This window comes from Molothrus ater, chromosome 3, assembly GCF_012460135.2.
Source record: "Molothrus ater isolate BHLD 08-10-18 breed brown headed cowbird chromosome 3, BPBGC_Mater_1.1, whole genome shotgun sequence".
In the NCBI taxonomy this organism is placed as follows: domain Eukaryota; kingdom Metazoa; phylum Chordata; class Aves; order Passeriformes; family Icteridae; genus Molothrus; species Molothrus ater.
The window spans coordinates 71,007,609-71,035,547 of NC_050480.2; the positions used below are offsets into that span (position 1 = coordinate 71,007,609).

General features: G+C 43.5%; 1 protein-coding gene across 2 annotated transcripts in view; it reads right to left on the reverse strand.

The window, feature by feature from the left end:
* KLHL29 (kelch like family member 29) overlaps nucleotides 1-27,939 on the reverse strand; it is a 389,474-nt gene that overhangs the window by 11,736 nt on the left and 349,799 nt on the right. For both annotated transcript variants that reach the window (XM_036380168.2, XM_036380169.2), the window contains 5 exons: nucleotides 24,813-25,011; nucleotides 21,923-22,105; nucleotides 18,982-19,162; nucleotides 10,285-10,478; nucleotides 2,082-2,226 (listed from right to left, as the gene is read on the reverse strand). In XM_036380168.2, coding sequence (XP_036236061.1) covers nucleotides 2,082-2,226; nucleotides 10,285-10,478; nucleotides 18,982-19,162; nucleotides 21,923-22,105; nucleotides 24,813-25,011 — 902 coding nt within the window. The remainder of the gene's footprint in view (nucleotides 1-2,081; nucleotides 2,227-10,284; nucleotides 10,479-18,981; nucleotides 19,163-21,922; nucleotides 22,106-24,812; nucleotides 25,012-27,939) is intronic.

Below are 27,939 nucleotides of genomic sequence, written 5' to 3' on the forward strand. Positions count from 1 at the left end.
GCTACCTCATCAGTCTCATCAGCAGTGGTTTTATAACTGATCCAAATGACAAATTTTGTCCCCAAAATTTTTAAGTGCCTTTCTTTTTACCCCCATCAGCCCTCAGCACTGGTTCCCTCAGCCTCTTGTTGCAGCAGGTTTTAAACCTATTTGTTACTGCTGATCACCCATCTTCCCTATTTCCACACACACCGATTTATTTAGGTTTTGTCACAAGCTTTACATGTCTTTAGGCTGAAATATTTTTCCTTGACTGTTTCCCAGTGCATTCAGAATCTTTGAAATGGTGCTTTTTTTGCTTCCAATTGTATGTATTTTTTTTTGGTGACCATTCCACTATAATTGTAGGTTTCCTGACCACCGTTGCTTTAGGCATTAGAAAAAAATGTCATTTAAAAGTTTGAAGTTACTTTTTATGGATGGGTGGCAAATTCTACTTAAACAAAGCCCATTATTATGGAGCCTAAGCACTAGGGAATATTTAGGTCACTGGTTCACTTTCCTTGGTCGTTCTGTACTGTAGGGTGCAGAGCAAAGAATCCCTTCATGTCAGAAACCCTGGCAAGTTTTCAGGTGAGGTGTTCAGCCAACAGTTGAAATGAGCCATGCAATTTCTCTTGTATATTTAACAGATTCTTGTCACTTTTTACAAACCCAAGATGTTCAAAGAGCAGCTCATACCTCTCTATGATGGATGGGAAAATGCAGGAATGTATCAAATGTCCAAATCCCTCATGTTTCATTTTACAGCTTAGGGCTCTAATACTGTATGGTATTGTGCCCGTTATTTCTAGTTTTCAGGAGAAAAATATCATTCTATGCTGCCTGAGCACTGCACTACTCATCTTGCTTTGCCTCCTGCTAGAGTAGAGGGACTGGGAGCATGTTTCCTTTGAGAAGGGGAACAGGGCAGCAGCCACTGGGATGGAGCTGGCTTGGGACAGAGCTGGTGCTCTGACCCCTCTGCTTACAGCAATATCTGCTCCAACAGCCAAGAGAGGGTGCCCCTTACATTAATAAAAGGAAGTAAAAAAGGTGAAAATGAGAAAAAAACCAGCAAAAAGAGAAAAACTGAGCATGATTTCTTAAAACGCATTTTCTCATGGGCATTGAAGTGAAAGGCTAAATCCAAGTTAAAACATGGAGGTGTTTTCCAACAGTAGGATGGGGGCCAGGGACACTCCTGGAGCAAGGTGCAGTTGGCTGAATATCTGGAAGAAGTGGGTCTGCTGTGGGCCCTGCTGCTGCCCATTGCTGCTCTTCCTCCCACCCCAGCCAGTGCTTTGCCAGGACAGTGCCTGGCACAGCCCCTCCATCCTGGCTTGGCTCAGTGCCTCAGGGTGCTTCAGACATGGATGACAAACCGTCACCTGATGCCTGTGGCAGTGTCTAGAGCCCAGCTGTGGCTTTTCCAGAGAAACCAGCAGCTCAGCCCTTCCCCAGCCTGGGAATCTGCTCTGGGAAGGGCTGGCTGTGAACGGTGCAGAACAAGCCCGTCTTTCAGTAGCAGCCATGTAAAACTATTTAAAAGGCCTTTAAGTGCTGCCAGTACCTGCAATGGCTGCCAAGTTTTATTTTTGTCAGGCAATTGGTGAAATTTGTTCAACTTGAGACCACAATCAGGGAAAGGAGCCCGAAAAGCAATCACAGGCACCTAATAAATAATAGTAATTAATACTCGTGTGTAGTGCTTACTCAGGATTCTTTTTCTTTCAAGGATCTTTTAGCTGGTTAGCAAAAACATTCCACGTTATGGTGGTCTCTCCTACAGAGGGTATTAATCATCCTCTAGTTGCACATGGCAAACTGAGAACAGCATTCCTGTAATCACTGGAGGAGCCCAACTCACATCCCACCCCATGATCCATCGTGCCTGAACATGAGGAGACACGTGAACCATAACAGACTGCTGAATGTACACTTTGGGAAATGCTGTGTGCCTGAACACGTACAGAAAAGAGATGAGGAAAAACCCCAAATAGTTCACACCTCCCTTCCCCTCTCCCCTTCACTTGTAGTAGCTTATTTATCAACAGAAAATGTTAAGGCATCGGTAATTCCATTTTAATGTTTTTTCTCACCTGCAGAACTGCCTGGAGTGGTTCATGTTGGGACCTGCTTTAATATTGCCTTTCTCTGGGTCATAGATGGTGGTTGCTCGTGCATAAGCTCCTCCAAGAATAAAGATGAACCCATTGAGAGTGACTGCAGGAGCATATTTGTTATCTGTCAATGGAAAGCAACACTGAGATCAGTTTTAGGCTCAGGTTTGGAGACTGTTTTTTTATTTATACATTCCCCTTATTTATAGATAAGTCACGTTTCTCTAAACCTCCAAGGCTAGGGAAAGAAAAATGAGGAAACCTTTCCTGGTTTTGTTCTCCTCTCTCCAAGTTCTCAAAGGCACTTTTAAAGTTCATCACTTCTTCATCCCCCAGTATGTGCCTCCCTCTAAACTGGTAAAGAACAATTATCTTCTCCTGAAGCCTAATGGAGTCACCAAGAAAGTTCCACAGTTACAAAATTAAGATGTCAGATTTTTTCAGAATTTTGAATTGCTGCAAATTTTAGTTCAGGTGCTTCTCATGCCCGTGCAGCAGCTAGGTATAGCAGAAACCCATAGCACAGAGACCCCCTTAATAATATCCAATAGTTGATACTCTTTTAAAGTAGCTTTTGCTTGTGGGAATGTCACCCATGCATTTCCAGAAGATTTTCTGCAACCTGATTTCTTTTTCACCTTTATCTGTCTCATAAATTCACCTGCATTTTTATTTTCAGATGTGTGTGTATCTCCAAGCAGTCCTGTAATTTAGCAACAAACTGTGTGAGGTTGGAGTTTGAAATTAAGCAAATCTCTCATCCTGTGTCAAGTTCAATCAGATCTTCTGAGGACACTTTAAAATTCTTGTTAGCTGTGGCATTATTAGAAATATTAGTAAAACTAATCATAAATTATTGAATAAAATAATTCTAATCTAATTAGTTGGCTTGTCCCTTATGCTGCTAGCACACCATATGCACATTATTAAATATGAGCCAGTTGGGCTGAAATTTCTCATGATGATGTCTGTCTTGATGAGATACAGTTTTTTTAATCAACATTTCTGTGGAACCAGTCAGTAGTGCCTGGGAACAAAAGATGGGAAAATACATTCTTTGAGTTAAAATAAGCCTCACAACCAGTTCTCTAAGAGGCAGGTGGCTTAGCCCTTTGGGGTGTGAAGGGCATGTTACCTGGGAGGCCATCCTGGGGTTGGGGGACACATAAAAATTCTCCATTTGTAGTTATATATAAATTAAAGCTTTTCCAAAATCTGCATTTTCATGTGCTCAGGGAAGGTTGATCCCCCTGCATCTCCAACAAGGAATCAGACAGGACACAATCCTGCTGGTTTCAGCCCCTGCAGCCTCCTCTCAAGGGGACTTGCAGGCAGAAGCTGGAGAGGAGGTGAGATACCACCTTTACTGTGCTCTTACATCTCTGAAAGCAGCCTCTACATAACACCAAAGGGGTTTATATGTTCCTCCCAAAGCTACAGCATTATGACTGTGTCCTTTTAAGAACACAGAACAGCATGGGCTTAAACCAGATCCAGCAGCTTTATTTTGGGATTTGCTTACCTCTTGCATGGTGTATTGTAACCCTGAGGTTCTTGTAAAACTACCTTATTCCATTAAATATTTAATAGACGTTTAATTTGACAGGAGTTAAGCAAAAGCTGATGAACATCTCCAGAAGAGAGGTATCTCCTTAACTGCAGTTTCAGCTGGTAAAACTAGAATGAAAAGAATGGTTTTGTGCTGTCTGCTTCTGTCCCAGCATGGCCATGGGGTGGTGTGGCTCAGTTCATCCCACCCCACAGTGGCACATGCCCAGGGGGACCTACAGGGGTGAAGCACCCAGCAGGGAAACAGACAGAACCCGTGTGATGGGTTAAAGTTGAGCTCCTACTACGCCGAGTATCTACAGGCATATGTCAAAAAACCATGGCTGTATTAGGAAAATGTCACTGATCCTTGGGAACAGATGGCAAGAAACTAATTCATCCAGAAAATAGAACAAGGAGTATTCAGTTTCTTCACTGTGCCACTAAGCCACTGTAATTCATCAGAAAGGCTTATCTATCCCAACAACCCGGCTCGCATCCCTTTCCAAATCAGACTTGCATATGTGACATTTTTTCCACTTAAGACACTCACCAGAAATTTTCCATATTTAATTATCACATCTTCCTGGGTGGCTTTTTTTTTCCTCTGACTAGCACTGTTTTGAAGGAGAATGAAACTCTTGCACATTAAAAAAATCCCCTCAGCTCCCAAATCTCACAGGGAAATTATTTGGGGCTCCCTCATGGCAGAAACAGTGACTTCTCAGGGGACTGAATCAGTGACTTCACATTTCCTTTTGTTAAAGAATGAGAGGGAAACCCCTTGGGTATTTTTATAGTGGCTTTTTTTTTTCCTTTTTGAATAGGCCGACAGTCTGATAATCTTTTTCTTCCTTTTTTAAGAGGCAATCGTGTTTGATACTCATCAATTTTTCAATACATCTCCTATCTGTTGTCTTTTTACTGCTTTTGTCTTTTGCTCTAATTTCATAAATTGGTTATCAAGTAAGTCTGAGACACAGAAACAGAAAAATCTTTGCTGTTTCTTTCAGGAAGGGAGCTGTTCACAGAAAAGTCTCTAGTTACTGATGAAGATACAGCAAAAAGAGATGAGGGACAACCCCTCAACAAACAGGTAGAGAGGAAGCAGTTTTGGGGTTTTTTTTTTTTTTTGGTTACCCTGGTGACAGAAATTGTTCACGGATACCAGGATCATTCCTGATACTTCGGTGTGAATGACCACCTTCAATCTTTAACCTTACTTCATCCCAGGTGCAACCCACACTCCTCCTGTGGTAGTGTCTTTTTCAGGGCTTGGTATGCTCATGCAAACTCTCAGGAGACTCCAATTTCTGTCACTGTTTGAAGTCCTTAACATGGTCCCAGTGCAAGGTAGCTGCTGGGAAGCCTAGTTTTGCAAAAGCATATTCTGGTTGGGCTTTTTGGCCAACGTGCAGCAAGCTGGAGAGGAGCTTCTATGTGCCAGAGGCTTCTGTGGGATACAGTGGGACCACTGCGTATTTCAAAAGGCTGCTGGAGAAAAGGAGAAGAGGGGAGAGGAAGCATGGAAACAGAGAAGCAGCCTCCTTTCCTCTCCAAAGTATAAGTGTTGAGGCTGTTTGATATAGTAATCCATTTCAGGCTGGAAAATCTTAAATGGGATATGTCCAGGTCAGCAAACACGCTTGAGATTAGAAGGCAGAATAAATGTAAATGAAATAATAGGTAAAAGGTAATCTTCTCTCCAAGTGGATAACATGGTAACATCCTTCTCCTTTTCTGTTGCTACAGGAAGATTAGCCAGTTTTTCTATTCTGTGACAGGCCATTGGAGGAAGGAGTGTGCTCTCCATGACAATCCTTGAGCCAGAGGTGTCCTTCATGTGGGGCTGATGATTTAACCTGCTGCTGCTGGGCTCCTCACTTAGGGAGGACAGGCTGTCCTTGGGATGTGTCTGTGGCTCTCACATCTCTCCCTGCATTACATGTCCAAGCAGCACAGTCCTGTTTTCCCTTCTGTGATTGCTCAAAGATCTTACACAGCCTCCCAGTAATGCACTTGGTCAGAGACTGAAGGGGCACTGCAGTGAATGACAGCAGCACTTCATACAGAAAAAGGTTATTATAACCAAGCTGGTTAAACATTTTTATTGGGAAGAGGAAATGCAGGAGGGCCACCAGTCCAGGCAGAACTCCAACCAAATTGTCTCCTGGCAGCTGTGGGTGCCCAGTGGGGAGGTTGATGCACTTGATGGAGCAGATTAGAGAAAGGAGTTTGGTTAATACAAACTAAGCCTGCTTTTAATAGTAAGAGCCTCTTCTCCTCCTTGAACACCCTGCAGACAAACTCAAGAATGGCACGGCCACAGGATAACCAGGAGACTGTGATCTCATCCTGAACACAGCTCGTGAGGCCCAGGTGAAGCTGCTGCATGATCAGTAAGGGCTTGGATGTCACCCTGCTGGCTCAGAGCTCTCCTGGGAGCTGATCTCTTCCAGATACACAACTGGCTGCCAGCCCTATGGATTCCCCACTGACCCTTGAGCAAACCCTCCTTGGAGACCCCACAGCGGAGTGTCCTCACTTGCAAACACCACATTTTGTGTATGTGTGGTGGGCATGTACCATGCAAAAGCAGGAGGCTCCACCTGCCACCACAGGACAGGCAGCTTTAGCATCAAATTTATGGGCACCATGTTGGTGTCCTTCAGAGTGTTGCAAAAAGAACAGTCATGGAGATGAAGGAGAGGTAGGAGTGAAGAGGACATTGGATAAACAGCAACACAAAAATACTGATTTTTCAGGGCAAAGGGCAGAGAGTAGGTAGAGAAACAGTGAGGAGTGGAAAAGTCATTCTGAAGGGAGCACATGGCATGTACAGAGGAGAAATGGGTGATAAAGAAATTCAAGCTTAGTAGGTTGAAAAACACTAAGAACTGGCCATGGAAAGAAAAACACACTGAAGAATGAGATGAAACACTCATTGCTGTGGGACTTTCAGGTGAAAGCCAGCCATATTCCCCTGCAAAAATACCAAACTATTGGCCTTGGGAGAGTGCCAAGACATATATCTGATTTTTCTTGTAAAGTCAAAAAATTAATTACTATTATTATTATTATTCATTTTAGCCAAAATAAGCCATGGAATGGTGCAGTAAAAATGTGCAGATGCTTCTAGTGCTGTTTTCTAGAGAGGTCTTGCATTCTTGGCCTGTGATTGTCCCACTTTGGTGGGACATCTGACATACTGCAGGAATAAATTGTATGGTGAGGAACTAGATACTGGGATTAGAAACCAGAAATACCCACAGATCTTAGATCTCTGTTCTCTGGTTCTCACCAGATTTAAAAATGTAATAATCATGCTAATTAAATACTGGTTTTCTTACTATCCAAAAACGTTAATAAAAACTTTTGATTCCACACTGACTGTTCAGAGTATCAACAAAAGGTATAATTTAGTGCCCTGTCCTGAAGGCACAATGTGAACTAAAAGGCAGTGACCAAGTAATTAGGCTTACTTAGAATCCCTGACTTCAGCATGTCCATGGCCATCTTGTTAAATAAGACAAAACTCAGGAAGCTGGGCATGGAATATATTTTTAGCACAGCTATATAGGACATCTTGTCCAGAAATGGAAAGGCAGATGCTGCACGTACATAGCCCTGGTTCATTTACTCATGTAGGACTTTTGTTTTCACACCTAAAAACATGAGAAGGGGATGTGCAACGTGGTTTACTACAAACATGCAGTGTGAAAGCCCTGTGAGGCTCCCTGTGACATCCAGCTGTGGGCTGCACTGCTGCAGGAACATATGACCACTCCAAGGTGGGAAGGACTGACACAGGGCAGAGGATGGGCCATTGAGGAAGGCCTTCTCCTCCCCAAATGTGGATGAGTGTGACCAACACTTGCCCAAAGGTTTCCACAGCATCTGCATGCAGTGTGTCAGTGAGCCTGGGTTCATATTCATGCTCACAGGCATCCCCATCCCAACACCTCCTGACAGCTGAAGCATAAAGAATAAATGGGAACTGGGAGTGAATTCACTGCATATTCCTAGAATTCCAGGCAGAAGAGCAAGGGCTGAGCTGCATGGACTTGCTATCAGTCCCCAGTCTGCATCTCTGCACACGCAGGATGTCAGTGTCCAGCCTGCTTCACCTCCACTCAGACTGGACAAAACACGAGCCACGGTTGATACCAGTGCTGTCTTGGGTTAGGCTGGCATGTGATGCTTTGACAAAGATGGACCTTTTGGGTTCAAATGTGTGCCACACCACATTCAACTCACTATCATAAAATACCACAGTGAACTGAGACAGGTGCTACTGGTCTAAAAATCTCCACAGACCTTGGCTGCTTTCAATAGCTGCAGCTACTGTTGCATATCTGAGCATGCTTGAGGCATTTTTAAATAAACTGTTGTCCTATTTGAGGTCAAACAGGTTTCACTGATCTTTGGGGTGACTTTGTAATAACTCACCATCAGACATCTCAGTTGCCTTAGCTCAGAGGTACACCCTAGGAACTCACAAATCAACACAAAAAGGCTCTGATACTGTCAGAGGCACCCTGGCAGTGATCACGTCAGGATTGATCCCAGCTCCATTTTGCAATAGGCTCCTTCTACTTCCTCTTTCCTTTAGTCTGTACTGTACCTGGCACTGCATCTACTTCTTGGGGGGATACTTTAAAAATACTGGTGACACTATAGTTTCTGTAGAGCTGGAGAAATTAAAATATGTTTCCAAAATTCCCGCTGCCTTGTAGGGAAGATCAGGCATTACACCAGTTCACATTCCCAGACATTCACCATGGTGGTGCCATTTTTCAGACTTTGTGTTATTTTAAGTTATTTGCAAGTAAATTGACCTTATACATTACCCAACAAAGAACTCTTTGTTTTATCATTTATTTTATGCCTTCAGCTTAACTAATGAACTTTGCTTACCCCAAGAAAACACAAATACCATCTTTTAACTTCACGAGTATCTTTAATGTATTTTTGTACTATTAAGAAATAATAGTACAACTCAATTAGAACAATGGGTGATGAATCTGGATGGTTAAGATAAATTTTTTTTAAGCACACATGGTGTTGATACTTGCTAGACTCTAACAAGCCCAGGAGATGATTCCTTAGCTCCTGTGGCACTTGTACTATTACAGTAAGGAAGGGGAATATGGCTCTACATAAAGCACTCATTTTTGCAGTTTTTTTTTTTTTCTTAAAGGAGCAGCAATAGCTGTAGCCATGTGATGGAAAAAGCTGGGCAGTAGGGTTGCTTGTGCTGCTGTCTTACACAGATGTGCCTTTGGCTGGCTAACACCCTCCTGTTGGGTGCCTCATGCTGCATCCTGCGCGTGTCACACAGCACGCGGGACCGGCAGCGGCTGTTCTGTCTGGGCAAGGGAGGCTCTGGCCACTGAGTGCCAGCTCCTCCTGTCCTGATCTACCTGGACCCCCAGCAAAAGGGTTGGAATCATTGTAACAAGCTGCAAAGGAAAAAGCAGCTTATTCTAAGTTTCTGATTTTGCTTAGGACTTACCTGAATACCTTACAGCTATCCTTCTATGATTACTTACTTGCTACTCCTATTGCTCTAAGGCTCAGTAATTTTTTTAAAGATGAAGTCACAGTTTCAACGCAAATGGAGAAACACTGAAACAGGTGGCCCAGACAGGTTGCCCATCCCTGGAAACTTCAAGGTCATGTTGGACAGGTCTCTGAGCAAACTGAATTAGTGAAAGATGTCCTTGGTTATTGCTTGGGTTACGTGACCTTTAAAGGTCCCAAACCACTGTATGATTCTCTGAACTAGGAGGTGAAGGCAAACCACTCTGAAAGCAGCTTCTCTGCAATAACTGTGTGTGAGTTGTTTCTTTGGCCACTTGGGTGCAGCCAGACCGAAGGCTGGCAGAGCCCACTGCAGAGCAGATGACCCAGGTCAGCCGTCGCCTGCAGGAGCATCCTTGCCTGGCTGAGTGCTAAACTTCATTGCCAAAAGCAGCCTAAACACTCAGGGTGCAAATTGCCACAGAAAGCAAGTAAGTTGCAAACTTCCGAGTGCTATTCTAATTTTGGAAGGAAGTCACCACCTCTGACATTGGCTGGTACACTGGAAAACCTGGTTTCTCATCTTGCTCTTTATGTTTGGTGAGCTCAAGGGCTTCATAAACTAATAAACACAGTTTTAATAAACTACATCTTGAAGCTGTCAGCCTCTGAAGCACATATGCCTGTGGACACCACTGATAAATCCCAGTTCAGAATGCCTGTCACTTCTCACAGGACAGGCAACATTTTAACAAATCCATGAGTGATAATCCACTACTTAAGCAGTGCTGTGGGCCCACATGGGACAACACAGGATGCCAGCATGAAGTTTCACTGCGCTTGGAGATTTTTTAAATCTAAAATGGCTAATTGTTCATAGCTAGTTAACTGATTTCTTTTCTCCTCTGCTTTGAACTCATCACTGCTGTTTGGTAACTAGTGTGTATTAATGAGTGACAATTGCCTTCAGCGGAAATCCAGGTAATTGCTTCTCTGGTACAGTATCCATGCATTCCTGATAATATGTTACAGGGATGTCCCCTCCCACCCCACAACAAGGCATTCAGACACCTGTAGCACAGAGATCTGCTGCGACAACACACACACTTACCAATCATTGGGGACTCTATGAAGCTCCAGGAGTTGGTCTGAGGGATGTAGGACTGCAGGACCCCCGCGGCTCGGCCGGCCTCGTTGACCCCTCCGAAGACGTAGATCTTGCCCCCGCACACGGTGGCTGCGGCCGAGTGCACGGCCTTGGGCAGGGGGGCGATGGTCTCCCACTGGTTGGTGATGGTGTCGTACCTGGGGATGACAGCAGGAGCAGTGAGCTGAGCTGAGCAGCACTGGGCAGCACAGACAGGCAAAGAAAGGTGGCTTGGCAAGCAGAAGGAAAGCAGAGGTGGAAATGTATTTTTTTTAACATCTTGCAAATTCAGCCACTTGGTAAACGGTGTAATGAATGCTTTTCTCTAAGGTTTTAAAACATGGATAGAAGCCCAGAGAAAGCTGGTTCTTTTTTCTGTATATGCCTCTCAAATCACATTACAGTCCAAGGTGCAGAAACTTGGGACATCTTTGTTGAGATGTCTTCCGCTGATTAATTTCTTTTAATGAGTATACAATGAGATTATTCTTGCTAATCAGTGCGGAGATATCCAGTAGTGACTGTGGGCAGGCCACTGTTAATATACTTCAGTTGTTCAGCTTGTGGAACGCATCTCACCTGCAACATAATGCAACATGATGGCTCCTTTTACTCCAGTTGACTGACCAGTAACTCTCATTTTGTGCCAGAATAAGTTGCTTCCATTTAATTTTCAGTGTGCAAACCAAGCTACTGTGCCTCATTTCAGGATGCTGCAGCTGTTAATGCTGGAGTAAGATTTTAGCATTGCATTTGTATTTGACGTGAATCAAACAGAAAAGAGTATGCATGAAAGTGCTAAATTAGTTTTAAGGTCATCAGTATCTGATTTAATTAAGCCATTGACCATAAGGGATGTACAGTTAACAGTCCATGGATGAAGATTCATTTTAGACAACATCACAAGTACAGGCATCCCTTTTTTTTAAAGATAATGTGGCAGGGATCCAAATAGCTGTGCTGAAATGAGTCTTGGAGACAGTGGAGAATAATGTGATTTTTAGGTTTCTGTATTTCCATGTAATGACAGATGCAGTCAAACAGGAGTTTCCTGCATAGTGATTTTTCAGAATTGTTGACTGCCAGAACAGAAGCCCTCACCACCCATTCAGGGCTTTTGCTCTTAAAGACAGTGATATGCAATATGCAAACATGAAATGAATTGAAGAACATGAACCCATCTGCAAAATATGATTTGGCAACAAGGGAATTCTCCCCATGTAACATGTCCCTCAAATTTTCACTGCTCAAACTTAGGGAAAATAAAAGGGAGGAATGATAAAAATGGCATAAACAGCAAAAAATAATGTGCTTAATAAAAATGCACTAATGAGTTTCCAAGTAATATAACTGAAAGTAATTAACACACTCATAAAACTGAAGCAAAAGCAAGAGGGAGGCAAATTTTAACTAAAAAAAAAAATTAGGAAAGTCCCTTATAATGAGCATGGAGAACTGCCTTGTATGATGCTCTAAATTAGTTACAGAGAAATTAAATTCATCTACAACAAGTGATCAAAGGGAAGAAATGTAACAAGATTAAACAACATGGCGCTGGGAGCATTCACAGTGACACACCTTTGCTGGGCTAATTCTTGTACCAAACCTAAACCTGCAAATGCATTTTGACTGTACAAGCAGCTCCTCCAGGAAAGCACCACATGCTGCATCTCCTGCATTCACTCACAGCACTCAGAGGGAGAAAGACTCACATCCACCCGAGCAGATATGCAAAAGAATCTCACATAATATAAAGTTTCACACATTGCTTTTGGGACATACTTTGCTTACTCAGCTACTGCAGTAATTGGTAATTTAATTCTTGATGTCTCGTTAAAAAAATTGGCTATAATTGGGTATAGAATGGGAAAAACAACAGAGCTGAGAACTGACCTAGTAGTAGTGTTCTTTCTCTTGTTCCTCCTTTAGGACCATTCCACCTGTCAACTGATACATTTTGTCTCACACCATCTACTCTGATTTAGCACCAGGAACATTTGTGGGCAGTCAAAGTGGTCTGAGATGGGGGTGGTGAGCAGCCAAGTCCCTTCCCTGTTGCTGGCACAAGTACCTGGCACATTTCAGCTCCCAAGACAAGGAGATTCTTGGCAACGACTTTCTGGGTGTCCCAATATGTTTTTGGGAAGAAGGGGTTATATCCTTCACATATCCTAGGGGCTGGGTGTGGCTGAGGCCTGCATGCGTAGGAATTCTAGAGAAAGGTTCAAATTACAAAAACAATCATCTTTTTTTCTAGATGAATGTCCTTGCCTCAGGTCCCACAGACCCCATTTTTAACCCACTTCCACTGCTCTCTGTTTATGCTCTGCGATGACAGAGTTGATCTTTCTTTCCCTACTGTCCTTCACCTGCCACTGAAAAACCAAAAATGACGAGTTCCACTTTATCTGCTGAAAGCCAAAGGCTGAAAATCTACTGGATACGGGTGCATGTGGTGAAGCTTAAACCCCCACTCTTTTCTTGAAGGTCATTTGGTCTAAAAAATCAGTGAACCATAAAGCAGGTGGTAGCAAGTCCTTGTTTACCTAACATGGCCAGCTAATGTGGGTTTTACATGGGCTGCTCAGTGAAGCAACTCTCTTGAGTGTCTACCCTAGTCCTGAGGCTGAAGAGGAGAAATTGATGCCTTCAAGGCTTCCTGACAGCTGTTCACCAAGTCCCTTCATCCCCAGGGAATTTATTCCTCCAGTTCACTCCATCCTTGCAAAATGGGTAGACTTGATTTCTAGTCTGTTTTGCTTCAGCTTCCACCCACCAGAAAGTTTGTTTCTTTTTCCCTGTTGGATTATAAAGCTGTCTGCTTATCAAATCTCTCTCTTTCACATATGGACGTGCAGGAAATAATAAAGTCAACTCTTTACCTTCTATGGGATAAACTAAGTAGTCTAAGCTCCTTAAGTCTCTGCAAGGCAGGTTTCCATCATTTTGGTCAATCTCAAGTCAGCTCTTAATGTGTTCACACAGGGATTTGCACCAGATTAACTAAATTGGTTTAAAAATGAATGAAGGTGAACCTTTGTAACCTCCCAGGACAGAAAATACTGACACCTGCTTTACCTCCCTGCCCTAGGGCTTTTCCATCTGTTGTGTCATCCCTGGCACTGTGATCACACCATGGCCACTGGAGCTCGTGGGGCTCCTGGCTGCCTGTCACATCAGCCCTGCTCAAGGGCCAGCAGGGAGGAAACTGATTTAAAGAATAATCACTTTGATCTCTTTCCATTAGTCAAGCTTTGCATTCGAATCCCCTGTTTGAAGCTGTAGATGGAGACATAATGCGAGCTGGCTTCAAGCCAAGCCAAGGTTTTTCTTCCCTCTCCTCCACTGCTCCCTCCTGGTGCGTCCATGCTTGTCCTTGGCCGTGGGCCTACTGAGCCCATCCAATTTGCTGAACTTGAATCTTCAAAGACATCTCCTTTCCCATGGCTGACTCCTAGTCTGCAGTCCTTGCATGCTATGGACTCGTGTGTGGTTTTACACTGTGGAGTGCCCTCACACTCCTTCTCTGCCCCGGCAACCTGATGGTCCCCGGCCCTGCAGGACACGTGTCCCCACATGTCATTCATGTGTCACTTGCACTGGGCACAAGGATCTCATCTGACCCTTGTGCACTCACTACCTGCTGATTTATGTATTATTCACACATACCTTACATATTTTTAGATCTCTTACATATGTGTATATGCACATTATCTGTATATATAATGTATATATGTATGTATATGTATAATTTATATACCCATGATACCACAAATGATCTGAACCCAGCAGAAAATACAGCTCAGGCCTGAAGAGAGCACATGCAGAAATAAAACCTTGCTGGTTTCCACAACTCTTCACTCTTAGGATTTTTTAATCTGTGGGACTGATCTTCCCTGTCCTTCATTCATTTCATTCGCCTCCTCCTTCCTTGCTCTTTCCCTACCACCTCAGTATTACCAGCAGCAAACCTTTCATTTCAAGCTGTGCCACTCGCTTCACTGCCTTCTTGACTTTTGATCTCTTCAGTACCTGAAAACAGTATTTTTTTTCCTCCTCAGTCTCTTAATTTCTCTCCTCCTAGGTTAAACAGCCGTATGCGTATCTTCATTTATTCACATTATAAGATCCTTACATCATGGTCAGCTGCTTACACACTGACCATTTCTGTCAGTCTGCAGGAAATCCTTCAGTTATTTAAGCATTATTTAATTATGTTTGCAAGAAAGCTTCTATTTAAACTAAAGCAGTACAGTGTCTTATTGAAATGCTCTTCAGATAATTCACATCTTGAAAATCACAGTAATGGATTACTATTTTTTGCCTTTTTTCTTTTCTTCTGACAGGCTTAAGTAACTATCCTAAGACAAGGCAATATATTTAATTTTCTTTCATCTACATAAGATCTTTTAAAATCATCGAGTCCAACCACTAACCCAGCACTGCCAAGCCCACCACTAAACCATGTCCATCAGCACCACATCTACATGACTTCTAAATACCTCCAGGGATGGTGACTCCAATGCTCCCTTGTGCAGCCTGTTCCAGTGCATGGCAATCCTGGTGAAAAAATGTCCACCCTCCTTGGGGAGAACACCTAATTCCTACATGATCATATCTCAGTAAAACAAGAAGTTCTGAAGCAGTTTTTAAAATGTATAAAGCTTATTCTTTACATGGATTTTTTTTTTAGGCTGTCTTCAACGTATGCACTGCCAACAAAAGTAATCTCCCAATTTTAGACAACCTTATTGCAAAAGTGCTGTCAGGTCAAGCGGATTCATCTTCTTCTGTCCTTCAAACATATAATAACCACAAAGCACCCACATTTCCACACTTCCAGTCACATTCATTGTCTTGTCAGCATACACAGCCTTCTCGGCTCTCAAATTGCATATATTACAGGGCCCATCCATTATCCAAAGACCTAGTTCGTGGATCCACTTCATTTCACCAGCTCCCAACTCAACTCATATCTCAGAAGAAGACAGAAAGTGTAATACCTTCTCGCCTAACACCTAATGACTTGCTTCCTGTCACACAGAACCTTGCCAGAGGGGCTTGATGGAGAACTGCAGCCACGCTGTTATTTCCCTAAACACTCATTGCAAAAACATAACTTTCCCTGAACATATACCCATGCACAGCCACAAAAATGGACTTATAACTCAGCCCCTCTGGCACATGCATATTATTTTAAGATGAGTAACGAATGACTTCTATTCATCTGTTTGTGATTGATAGTCCCATATTATCCATCGAGATGGAATTTTTGCTGCCTCCTTACAGACAAATGGCAGATAAAGGGTAAAGAATCTCAGCCCTGTTGAATTTGATGGGAAAACACCCACTGTTTGAAGTGGCACCAGAATTTCTGGGGGAAGCTGCACCTTTCAGCATCAATGACACAACTGAAAGCATGGAGAGAGGGACACAGGAGCTGATGCCATTAATCATTATGAGTCCACTGGTCCTTACTTGCTTTAATGCTTTGTAATGGTGCAACAGATGTATCAAGTGCAGGCATGTGGCATCATGTATAGCTAAGGTGGCCTGACATTTGCTTTTAAAAAGTAAGATGCTGTAAAAACCATATCTGTAAGATTTTAACCATTTAGGATCAAATATTACAAGAATTCCATGAAAAACAGGTGGAGAACAAGAAAGAAACTGGGAGGAAACGCTATGTTCTCTGTCTTCAAAGACCCACTGCGGTAAGACACCCTGTAGACATCATCCCCTGGTGAGGTCAAGGTAAGTCACTTTGGACTGGAGACATGCCCTTCACCATGCCAGCAGACACACGTCAGAACCTGGCCAAAGCTGGGCATGGTCACGCTTGGGCTGACTGAGCAAGCAGAAAGCAAAATGTGGTTGGGAAAGATAAGCTGCATGTGCACCAGGGGAGGTGGTAAATGGTCCAGCGAGGGAGGATGTTCAGTGCCTTGCCCTTCACACTGGTGGTACAGCCCAGGACTGCGGGGTCAGGCCTGGATAAGCCCCTGCACCTCCATCTGGGGGCATAACAGGGCTATAATCTCAGAGGCCTCCTAGAAGGTGAAAAACTACCCCAAAACCCAGGAGTGTGTGTCTGCAATTCCACACTGAGGGGAGGAGTCATAGAGGTAAATGTAATTTTTGGCATCACTTGACATGGAGCATATATATGACCATGCCACATTATTTTAATTTAGTGCTTTTATATGACCTGCTGAAATGACAGAGCGGTTTACCCCTTACTGAGAGATTGTATCACACTGTCCCATCCAAACCAACACAGTATTTTAAAGAGGAATGTGCAATCCACACAGAAATATGGTAGAAGAAAGTTGGTTTCTTGTAGTTCTAGAGGAGGAGAGGGAAGAAAAGCAGAAACAAAAAGTGGGCATTCACTGCTCGTAACACAGCAGCCAACTCAGCAATTAAAAGTAATTTTAATTTGTATTTTAGTGGGTTTTTTTTCCTAAAGCTGCAATCCAAATTCAGAAATCCTCACCACTTGCAAAAATAGGTACAGCAATTTAAATTCCTGAACCCTGCCTTGTCCAAATGGGAAGTGCTTTTATGTGAAAAGGCCTGACTTTATTCAGCACTGCTAGGAGAGTCAGCCTTCCCTCACCTTCATTTCTGACAGCAGACCCTGAGACATCCTTTCCAAAACACAGCTTCAGCCATGCTGTGCTTCACTTCTGTCACCCCCTACTGTCATTTTAATATGAAGAATAAAAAAGGAAACATCCCCAAACTTCTCTCATTTCCCAGCACAGCCCAAAGGAGGCCATGTTGCACTTTTTCCATGGCTCTGTCTCACAAGCCACTCTATAGACAACAGCAGATTAATTATAACCACGGGTTTAGCAAATCCCCATGACAAGACATCCTTATTGTGGCTGAGACAGTGTGCACTGAAATGATAGGGAGGAAATCTGCTCCTTTCCCACATCCAGCTCTCCTAGTGGGCTTGCTACAATGGAAAACCAGCACTGTTGCTCTCACTGAGCCAAGCAGGGGCCACCAAGGGCCTGAGTGTGACTTTGCAGGCTGCAATGTCATCTGTGGTGAGGGCTGGGTGACTGACATGAGAGGGGAAGGACTGGGGGACTCTGCTTGATTTAGGGTTCATTCAGCTGACCAACATTTTGGATGCTTTAATAGAGACCATGAGAATCAGAGCAGAGACAGAAATCAGGCCCAAGGAAAACTGAAAAGAGACAATTTAATCAATGACAACTATCAAGACTCTTCAATAGCATGCTTTTGCTGTTCATCTTTATCAAGAGATGGAATGAAACAGCATCTCTTTCCTAGGCCCTCTTTTTCCTGTGTTCACAAAAATAGTTCTGCTAGTTAAAAATTTACTGACTTAAATTATGGGATGAATACCTTCAGATACCAGAAACAAATCTGCTGAAAAGGATGAGATTTGTTTCAAAGCAAGTTCCATAGGCAGTGCCCACCTTAAGTTCTGGGTGAAGGAGGGGAGCGGTGTTCACATGTTGTGTTCACTGTTATGACTTATCGTTCATTGTTTGCTGCCTGCACTTCCCTGATGGCTGAGAGCATCATCACCAACACCAGTTCCCAAACTCTTGAAAAATGTGTTGTTTTTTTCTCCCCCTGAAATCCTTCCTAATGGCCTATCTCTATTTGTCTTGACTGTTAAGGCAACTTTCACTGGAAAATGCCTGCTTCAAAATGTTACTGAAGAAGTATTCAAATTCAGCATTTCAACTGACAAAAATATTTTTTGTTGCCACATTCACTTAGGAAAAACATTTCCCAAATATATTTCCCAATTAAGTGTTTGGGGAAGGCCAAGACTGTATTGATATTTTTGGAATAGAATATTCCAAAATAAACTGCATTTTAAAGTGAATTCTATTTTTTTAATGAAAACATTGATATAGATATAAAATCTATGGCTTTATTGAACGCTATAGGTGACAAGAAATCAGTTGGTTTTGGAATTTTGCTTAGTGAAATATTTTGTTTGCATTTTTGTTCCTTTGTGTTATTTTAAGTTCCACATGAAAAGAATTACATCTGGAGTCTACTTGAAAAGAGAAATTTCCATTCTCTCCCATCTTTGTTCAGCCAGGAATTCAAAACTGTTTCCATTTATTATTGGTTGTTTTACTGTGAACTTGGCAGGTCCCAGCCCCAGGCCAAGACCACCAAAGGGAGGATCTTCCAGCCAGGTCAAGGCTGAGGTGCTACACCAGGAAAACACATACAAGAAACTTGCTTGCTGTGGTGTTTTTTTGGATTTAAAAGGAAAAAAAATACTACTGTGGTCTGTAAAGACTTTCATCAATACTAAATTCAAAAGGAGTTTATTAGTTCATTGTATAACCTGGAAAAATGTCCAAAGAAGCTTAATTCCTCTCTTCCCTCCCCTGAGCAAAGCGAGAAGCTGGCAACTTTCCTCTTTGGTTTTGAAACAATGCTTTCCACTGAAGCTTTTAAATGGAATCTAATCCTGCCACTTTCCTACTTTCTTAGCTTTTATAAAAGCTTATTTTAACACATACAGTCCATTTGATGTCCTTTAAAAGGCAAACGGTCCTTTAGCATAGCATGAAGGAAAAGCTCCATCAAACACCACATGGTTTGGTTTTGTGGGTTTCTTTTTTTCAGGTGTGGGTATTGTTGCTTTTTTACCTTTCCACATGGTCAACGTTGCCTGCCACACCGACCCCTCCAATGGTATAGATTTTCCCATCGTACACCAGGCTGTTGTGTCGACACCTCGGGACGGTCATGCGGGACACGAGGTTCCAGTTGTCCAGCAGGGACATGTAACACCAGACATCGGCCAGCGTGACACCCGCCTCCATCCCGCCTGGCACCCAGAGAAAAGGGAGAGTTACCAGAGATCCTGCCACGGCAGCAGCTCTGCACACAGCAATCAAAGCCAGTCACAAAGTAAAAACTCTTCAAATGACATTTGACTAATTAAAATAAATCACCCTCAATACTGAGCATCTGTTCCGATGATGCATATCTGTGTCATTTATTCATGTGCCCCAAAGGCTGAGGTTTTTTTAATAAGATGACATAAAGAAATCAAGATATCAGACTACGAGGGACACATACATAAGGGGATAGACCCTTCTCAGTGTTCATAAATAACTTCCAGTCTATTAAATTACTGCAACACTTGCAAGAAGGTGTCAGGAGGCTGAGAGTATCTTGGGTTGTGAGACATAGGCCAGCCTGAAACCTAAAATGCTTAATACAGTGATGGATTGAAGCAGCACATATATGGGCACAATAAAGTCAGTGCTTGGACTGTAGGCTTAATTTCTAATTTTCGGGGCAAATTTCTTATTTATTTTCATTTGCAGATAAAAGACAGAACCAGCTGTACCACTCCTGTAAAACAGTTCAAGATGATCTCATGAAACATTTATATTGATCACTTTTTAACTTCTGCTTGAAGCTTCCAAGGTAGCCACTTAGTGGGTGTCTTACTATCCTGTTTTGAAGCAAAAAGAGGTGAAATGATTTGTTTGGGACCACACTCAGAGTCAATGGTCAAGCCAGGAAAATGAACTAGACACAGTTCCATGGTTTAATGAGAAAACCAGACTTCCTCCTTGGTATTTTGCTCTCCAAACCTATGCTATGCAGTGCAAAGTCCAGTTCTTGGAGCTTGCAGCAGGCCATTCTCACTTCTGTTGGCTCCCCTTCACATTTTTCCTCTGTCTTCTACATCTGAGCAAAGCAAAATATCACCTGACTCTTAGCTGCATTTCCAGCTCTCCTGATTGCAGCCACCAAATACCATCCAGTCACTCATCCAGATTCAAGGGAAAGAGCTGAAATGAGCTTTAAAATTAGGATTCTAAGCTTTTGTTACTAGGTATGGCACAGCCTAAAATGGCTGTACATATTGGAAAGCACCTCAGCTAAGAATAACTAAAAGCCAACATCTGACAAAAGCCTCCCCAGAAGACTTTTGCTCTAGCTGTTCTCAAGCATGGGCAAACAAGCATGGGGAAAAAAACATCAAGAAATAATTTCCAATCAATTCTTAGGGTCTCTATGCAGTATTAATGGAATTTAACACCACAGGCAGCAATTTACTGCAGAAAATGTACTGAGAGAGCTCTGCAAGGGAAAGGCAACAGCTGTAACCCCTTACTGGTACAGATGCCAGGTGCATCTGTGCTCCCAACGACATCCTCGGATCACACACATCCGCACCTCCCTGCCCAGCCTCCTCTTCTAATCATGCAGCCCTCACTCAGCTGCCATCAGAGCATTCTTGCATTGTCTGGTGGAATTGCTTTTCCCCCTCTAGCCAAGCAGAGGTACCAACAGACTGCAAAAATCCAGATACTGTGATGCTCAGAGCATGGTGCTGTCAGATACTTTGGGAGTTAAGGCCTTTTAAGGAGCGTGGTCTCAGTTTCACCAAAACTAAGAAGATTATAGGGCTAGTGACTACTGTCAGAAGAGAAGTTTCAACAAGTACAAAACATGAATGCTCCTGTAAGCAAATACTTTAAGTGTAGGTCACATATTCAGCAGTTCAGTCTGTCTGTCTCAAATTCCATAACCTACCATTTAGATTCAACTACAGAGAGTATTTTAAATTGTGTTTCTATGGCAGTGAAACCTCTTTGCATGCTTGATGGTTGTCAGACCTATTTTCTTCACTTTGCAACTGTAAAATATTGTTGTTGACTGCTCTGAGAGTAAGTTAACACTGCAGAGACATGGAGAATGATAAAAGCAGGGAAATCCCTCTCTCCCAGCATTATTCCTACCTTTTTTTTTTTTCCCCTCCCCAGGAGCAGCTGGGTAAAACTCCGTCAGGTCCTGCTTCGTATGGGCTGCCTGTATTGTAACTTTTCTCCCAGCCCAGTAAATCTGGGGGGTGAATGGATTGAGAACAGCCCTCTAGAAGAGGACTGGGGGATACTGGTGGACAAAAAGTAGGAAATGACCCAGCAAAGTGCACTTACAGCCCAGAGAGTCAGCGTATCCTGGGCTGCAGCAAAAGCAGCAGGACCAGCTGGTTGAGGAGGTGGGTTTCCCCGCTCTGCTCTGCTCTTGTGAGACCCCACCTTGAGTACAGTGTTCAGCTCTGGAGTCCCCACACAAGAAGGACATGGACCTGTTAAACTGAGTCCAAGGATGGGGTGTGAAAATAGTCAGAGGGCTGGAGCACCTCTCCTGTGCTGACAGGCTGAGGTTGTTCATCCTGGAGAAAAGAAAGGTCTGGGGAGACCTTATGGTGACCTTTCAATACTTAAAGGGAGCTTATAAGAAAGATTGAAAGAGGCTTTTTATCATGGCCTGTAGTGACAGGATCAGATATAAGAGTTTTAAACTGAAAGAAGGGAGATTTAGATTGGACATATGAAAGAAATTTCTTATATTGAGGGTGGTGAGGCCCTGGCCCAGGTTGCCCAGAGAAGCGGTGGCTGTCCCATCCCTGTTCAAGGCCAAATTGGATGGGGCTTGGAGCAACCTGGGCTAGTGGAAGGTGCCCCTGCCCATGGCATGGAGGGGTTGCATTAGGTGACCGTTTAAAGGTCCTTTTGAATCGAAACCCTTCTGTGGTTCTGTTTCTATGGAATCTGCTGCTTACCTGAGAGATAGATGTTATCTCCAGCGCTGACCACGCTGAAAAACTCTCGGTCATAGAAGGGCAGGCTGGCCAATGGGTACCACTTGTTGTTTTGAGGATTTAAGCAGGTGACTGCTGTTAGAGCACGTTGGTTCATGCCAATCATCTGGCGACCCCCAACTAAGACTATTACCTCAGCTACTCCTAGGATTCAAGGAAGAAAAACAGTATTATAAAAAAGTGGCATCTCTCAACCAGGAACCCATCCAAAAATACTCATCAGTCAGGGAAATTTTAATGTATCGTATATAAATCTGTTTTAGAGTCTGCAATCAAACCACGAAGGGTGAGAAAAAACAGGAATGTGTGTGTAGGGGGAGCAGTGGGTGAGGAATGACACTATGAACACTCTTGGGAGAACTAGGGAGGGAGAATGCCATCTGGGCAAAACTTGTGGGGGGGAAAGAAATAAAAAGGCAGTTCCATGTAAAGATGTCCATTCATTTCAACAGTCTGTGAGTGAGACTTGCAGGTAGCAAATTTCTCTTCCATTGAAGAAAATGGGCATTTTGTCAAGGATTGTGATAGCTTTGGAGCTTGGTCATTATCCAGCAAAAGCATGTTTGTACTTTAACTTAAATAAAGTCTTCTCACATTAAAAGCTAATGTCTGGAGAAAGTGAAGCAATGGTTTTGGATCTTCATCCTGATATTCTTTCTGCATGCAGTTTATTAATATATAATTTTCTGGTGGGTTATTTTTTATTTGTTGGGGGCTTTCTTTGGCTGGTTGGTTGGTTGTTTTTTTTTTTTTTTTTTTTGCTTTTCCCCACGGAAAGCACATTTTCCAGACCCAGAAAACAGTGCTCAAGTCACAGATCATGGTCCTGGTCTACCAGGTGCTAGGAAACATGACAAAGATGGCCCCTGCCTTAATATAGTTATTTACTGAGCTTTCTGTGCTGGAAGAGCTCCCCCAAGCCCATTACATGCAAGGTGTCCAGCAAGCCAAACTGCCTGTTCATGCAAAACTTTCAAGTCCACATCTCTGAGGTTTTATTCCCACTTCACAGCCAGAGCTGAGTCATATCTGATCTCTGTGTTACTCCAAACTCCTCTCCAGACTCATTCCCACAGAGATGGGTCACAGTATAACCCTGGGATGTTTTCTGACTCCATCCAAGAGTCAGGTGTGGGGGATGGTTTGCACTTGGCATTTAGCTGAAGTGCTAAAAACCCTTTTGCAGCAATTGGAAGCCCCTGTGCAATGTGCTGCCAGGAGAGGTAGGCTCTGAAGAAGGACCAGGAGGCCACAAGCTGGAAGGCATCACCATTTCAGGAGCTGTCTCCTGCCTGGAGCCATTGCTGAGATGTGTTACAGTTCCCAGGCCACAGACAAGTGTGCACAGGTGAGGGGCAGGAGTGAAACTGCCAGCGAGAGGGATTAGGAGCAGCAGTGGAGAGAAATGCATCTGCAGAGTAATGCATTATCGTCACTCTTCATTAGCATTTTCAAAAAATATATTTGTGTCATTCAAGCAAGGTTACTCTCTTAAAAGTTATTGAGATAAAGTGCTGTACAGTTTAAAATAAATATTTCTCAGTAACAAGAGATCATTATTTTTGCGCCGTACCAGAAAATCTAATCACCTGTGCAAGACATAACTTGATTATAATCAATGACCTCGAGAGGGCATGTGACATGCAGCAGCGAGTCCACAAAGGGTGTTTAGAGATCCTTTGTGCCTCCATGAATGCTGTTGATATGCAAAATAACATGATTCTATATAATTAGACTCTGACCTAAAAAACTATAATCACCCTCCTTTACCCTGAGAGAATCACTTTTCCCTCATCAACAAGCTTCTGGAAATGGATCACATTACACCTACAATTTTATATACATAAAATAAGCACTTTTCAAAAATCCCTTCAAACATCACACCATTAGTCGTTCTCAATGAAAGACTTTTTAGGGTAGATTGTTATTGAAAGTCCTCTACACTTCGTCCTACTGAAAGGTGCCTTGATGAGGCAGCCTCCTGAAGCTGCAAATGCCGTGGTTTGATATGCCATCTCCGTGCCACATTAGCATCAGTGGCAGTGACAGAAAGTTTTGTCTGGCTTTCTGTTGTACTTATGGGAGGCAGAAGTACAGGCAGCATGTTAAAACAATTCACCTGCTTCATCAGACTCCTTCTTGGATGCAGTTTTCCTATGTGGCATCTGCATTCTCTGTTCAGCGAATATTTAGGACATTTCTCACTTCACCATGATTTGGGCTCAGCTGGCAAGGTGGGCACTTAGGGTTTTTCCATAAAGGAAAAATGGGTGTGAAACTTTTTAAGAAGAGTCAGTTTTTCACAGCTGCTGTGTTTTTAAAAGGGAGTATGTTATGTGTGATCCATTTGTTCTGGAGGCATTAAACAGTCTGATCTAGTACTCATCAGTATAAAATTAACATATTTACACCAGCCTCACCATATAAAATATTATACTTACAAAGGGCTGTGAAAATGAAGGTGTTTGATGAAGATCAGAGAGATGCTCCCCACAAGAGGCTCCATGGCAAAATATCAAAATTTTCACCTATTTCTACAACTAGAGAAACTGAGGCAAAAGGGAAAAGGGCGTATTTTCAGGATAACAGAGGAACGTTACAGTCTCTGTCAAAGACAATAATTCCTCAAATTTAGGCTCCTTTTAAATCCCAGTTCAGAACCATATATCTGAACACCCATGTCCACCTATTAGGAGAGGCTCCTAAATTCTGAAGGAAAGTAACAATGGAAAATTGAGATAGAAATATCAGCAGATTCTGGGAAGGAGCCAAGGTACGTGCCCTGTCCCAGGGCATGTCCAGGAAATGTGGAACCAGTGGGTTGCTGTGGTTGAAGGAAGTTTTCCTTTACCTGCAGAGAGCCTGGGCCGGGTCCTCGGTGTCTGCATCTCCTGGCGGGCGTGTGGCAGCATGTGATAGCGCTTGGCTTCGTTCACCAGGTCCCGGCAAGCCTCCGAGGACTTTATCAACTCCTCATTGTCAACAACATTCAGCAGATAGCTGGGATGGATGAAGGGGAGCCTCACCACTGCCAGCAGCTCCGCAGCATACTGTGAGGGGGGCAAATAATAACACATGCAGCCTTCAGGTCAGAGTTCAGCCACTTGGCATCTCCACTTCCTTGCCTGTAAACCAGCCGCTGTCATCCAGCATGGAAACACACTTGTCATGGATGCTGCATACAAGCCCTGCCTAGTGAATGAGTGGGACAGAGACAATGCAGCCCTCAGAGCTCCCTGGCCCAGGCTGGGTTTGGTCCCAGAAACTAAAAATAATCTTCAAAAAGTGGCAACTCCTTTTATACAGCACTGCGTGGAGGAATTTTTGGAAATAAAAACTCATTCTGAACTCAGGCTGAATGGAACAACTTATGAACTGGAAACAATGGAGACAAGGAGTGAGCATTTGAGTTATCTGAATTAACCTTGAAATGTGAGTGTGGTTGTTGCACTGTAATAAAACCCCCAAACAGGTCTTTTCTGGCACTATAAATGTGAAACAGAAATCAGTTAATAGGGTAGATTTCAACAACTATGGTAGAGCCTGAATGATGTCAACCAATTGCTAAAAATCTTTCAATTAGTAGAGTTTATTTGTTGGTGAAACAAATTATGTAGCTCTAGCTTTTAGGGAAGTCTGACTCCAGAGGGTGCTATAGAAATACTGACAGTAAGTTTTATCTCCTAAACAAATACATTAAACCTCAGAGGGTAAAGTACATCTGAGCAAATGAAGCTGTCTGTCACCAAACACGGCTTAAAGGACAACAAAACCCCAAGAGAGAAAACTGCAATCGAAAAAGCAGGAGTCCATCTCCAGATTATTCTTTTTATATATAGTTGGGTATGTCACAACACTGCATGAGAATATAGTGAAAAGCAGAGGAATGGGGAAACATACAACTCCAGAAACAAGGCAGACAAACAGGATGCAAACTAAGGGTGAGCAGCAAGAAAAGATAATAATCTGTTGCAATAAATATTCATACAGCAGCAGCATCCAAAGATCCCAACTGGGATTGAGGCCAGGATGCAAATAAATATTCCTGAGGTCCGTGCTGGTCCCAAGAAACTCTGGGCGCCAGCAGCATCTGCTGGCCTGCAGATGCCTCTGGTCTTCCAGAAGCCACTTGGCTCTTACTTTCTTTTTCAGCAGCATGCCTGTCCCTGCAGTGTGTGAGAGCCAAGTCACAGCAGGAACAGGAGCAGGAGCAGGGATGGGAATGGAGCAGGGGCATAGTGAGAAGGGAGGGTAGGGATATGGCCTGAACTGGGTGATGGGCTGGCCAAGCAGGTGGAGGATGCAGTGACACCTGTGAGGGCTTCCAGGGCCTTCCCTTTCCCCATCCAAACTGAAGAAGCAGGCTTAAATTTAGAAGAAAAACAGAGGATGTCTCCTCCAAATTCACACTGCTCTCCTACTGGAGAGCTACATCACCATGGTACAAGTTCTGCCAAAGCAAAAATGCAACAACCTATGGGGTTGCAACAGCTGAGCTCCAAATGTGCCTGCAGATCTGTGGCCCAGAGGAGATGAAGGGTGTCAGGCTGACTCCCAGTCCCCAGCTTATCAGCTCTCCTCAACACTAGAGCTGACAATTTTAGGTACAGCTTAAAGACTTGAAGCCTGGCCACTCCGCAATTGTTTGGGGATAAAAAAGTTGTTTGGTGATATAAAATGGATGGAAAAGTGACAGTGCTTCTCTTCAGGGGAAAAAAAACCCCTGTGAGCAGTTCATTCCTGACTACTTGCTACTACCTGTAGTGTGGCACAGAGCCAAGTAGGGCTTGAGATCACTTCATCAACCTCAAAACATAAAAGAATACACTCCTCCCTTGGTGAAATCCATTTCTGAGGTGCTTTCTAGGAGGTACAATGGTTGCTCCTTCCCCAGAGCCACAAATGTCAGGCACTTGGCTGCAGATATCTTAATGTCATTACCTAAGAGAGGAAGCAGTGGACATATGGCAGTGGGTGGCAAATCTCTGACTTCAGGAAGCGCTTCTTTTAAGAAGGTTGGAGGCGTTTAACCTTACATGGGAGCCAAAACGAAACGTGGCATCGGGACAGGGGAATAATGCGGAGAGAGGGTACGCTGCCAGTGGGCGAGACAATCCCACGGGGGAGGCTAATTCCCACTACAGGCTGCTCAGGAAGCAGTACAAGCTGCTAAAGGCAGTTTAAATAAAGTTGTAAAATGTATGGAGTGTACACAGGAGCCAGCACCTTCCCTTGGTGCAGTGGGACATGCCAGAGCCACCCCTGACAGTCCCAAGGCTGGTTTGCACTGGAAGCAGCCACAACATAAAGCGATGCCAAACACCAGCACAGACGGGTGTGCCACTACACGGGGACATGGTGTTCCACTCACCACCGGGTCCAAAAGCTGACTGCCAATTTGCATGGGGAGAACAGCTCCTTTCTGTCAGGGATGGGATGATTCCCATGGGCCCAGTGGAGTTACTGCCTCCATTTCCCACCTTTCCCTGAATAAATGGGGCAGCGCTGCTCCCTGAGCACAGCGAGCTCTCCCTCTCGCTCGCCCACCTTGCTTTAATTAGATAAGTGAGAAAATGTGATTCTGTTTCTCTCCTGGATTCCCCCCCCGCTCCTTTCTCTCCTCTTTTGTCTGAGCTCGTGGCTTATTTTGAAGGGGAATAATAATTAGAACATGCTGCTCCCTTTCATCAGCTAGAAAGCTGATGTCACATATCAAAACCAATGTCACTTTTCTCTCTTATTCTTCCCTTTGCTCAAACAGCTACAGAAAGCTGGCTCTGTGTGTGTGTCTGTGTGTACAGGACCACACACAGCCACGACTCAGGCTTGGTGCTGAGAGCATTAAGGGTACATAGAATTGCAGTGTTTTTCACCAAGAGATTTAAGGAGTATGAACCATGGCAGCATCTTCACAAGACAGGAGAAGCTTTTATAAAGCAACCTCTTTTCGCACCAGTTTTTTTAAGCACTATAGACAA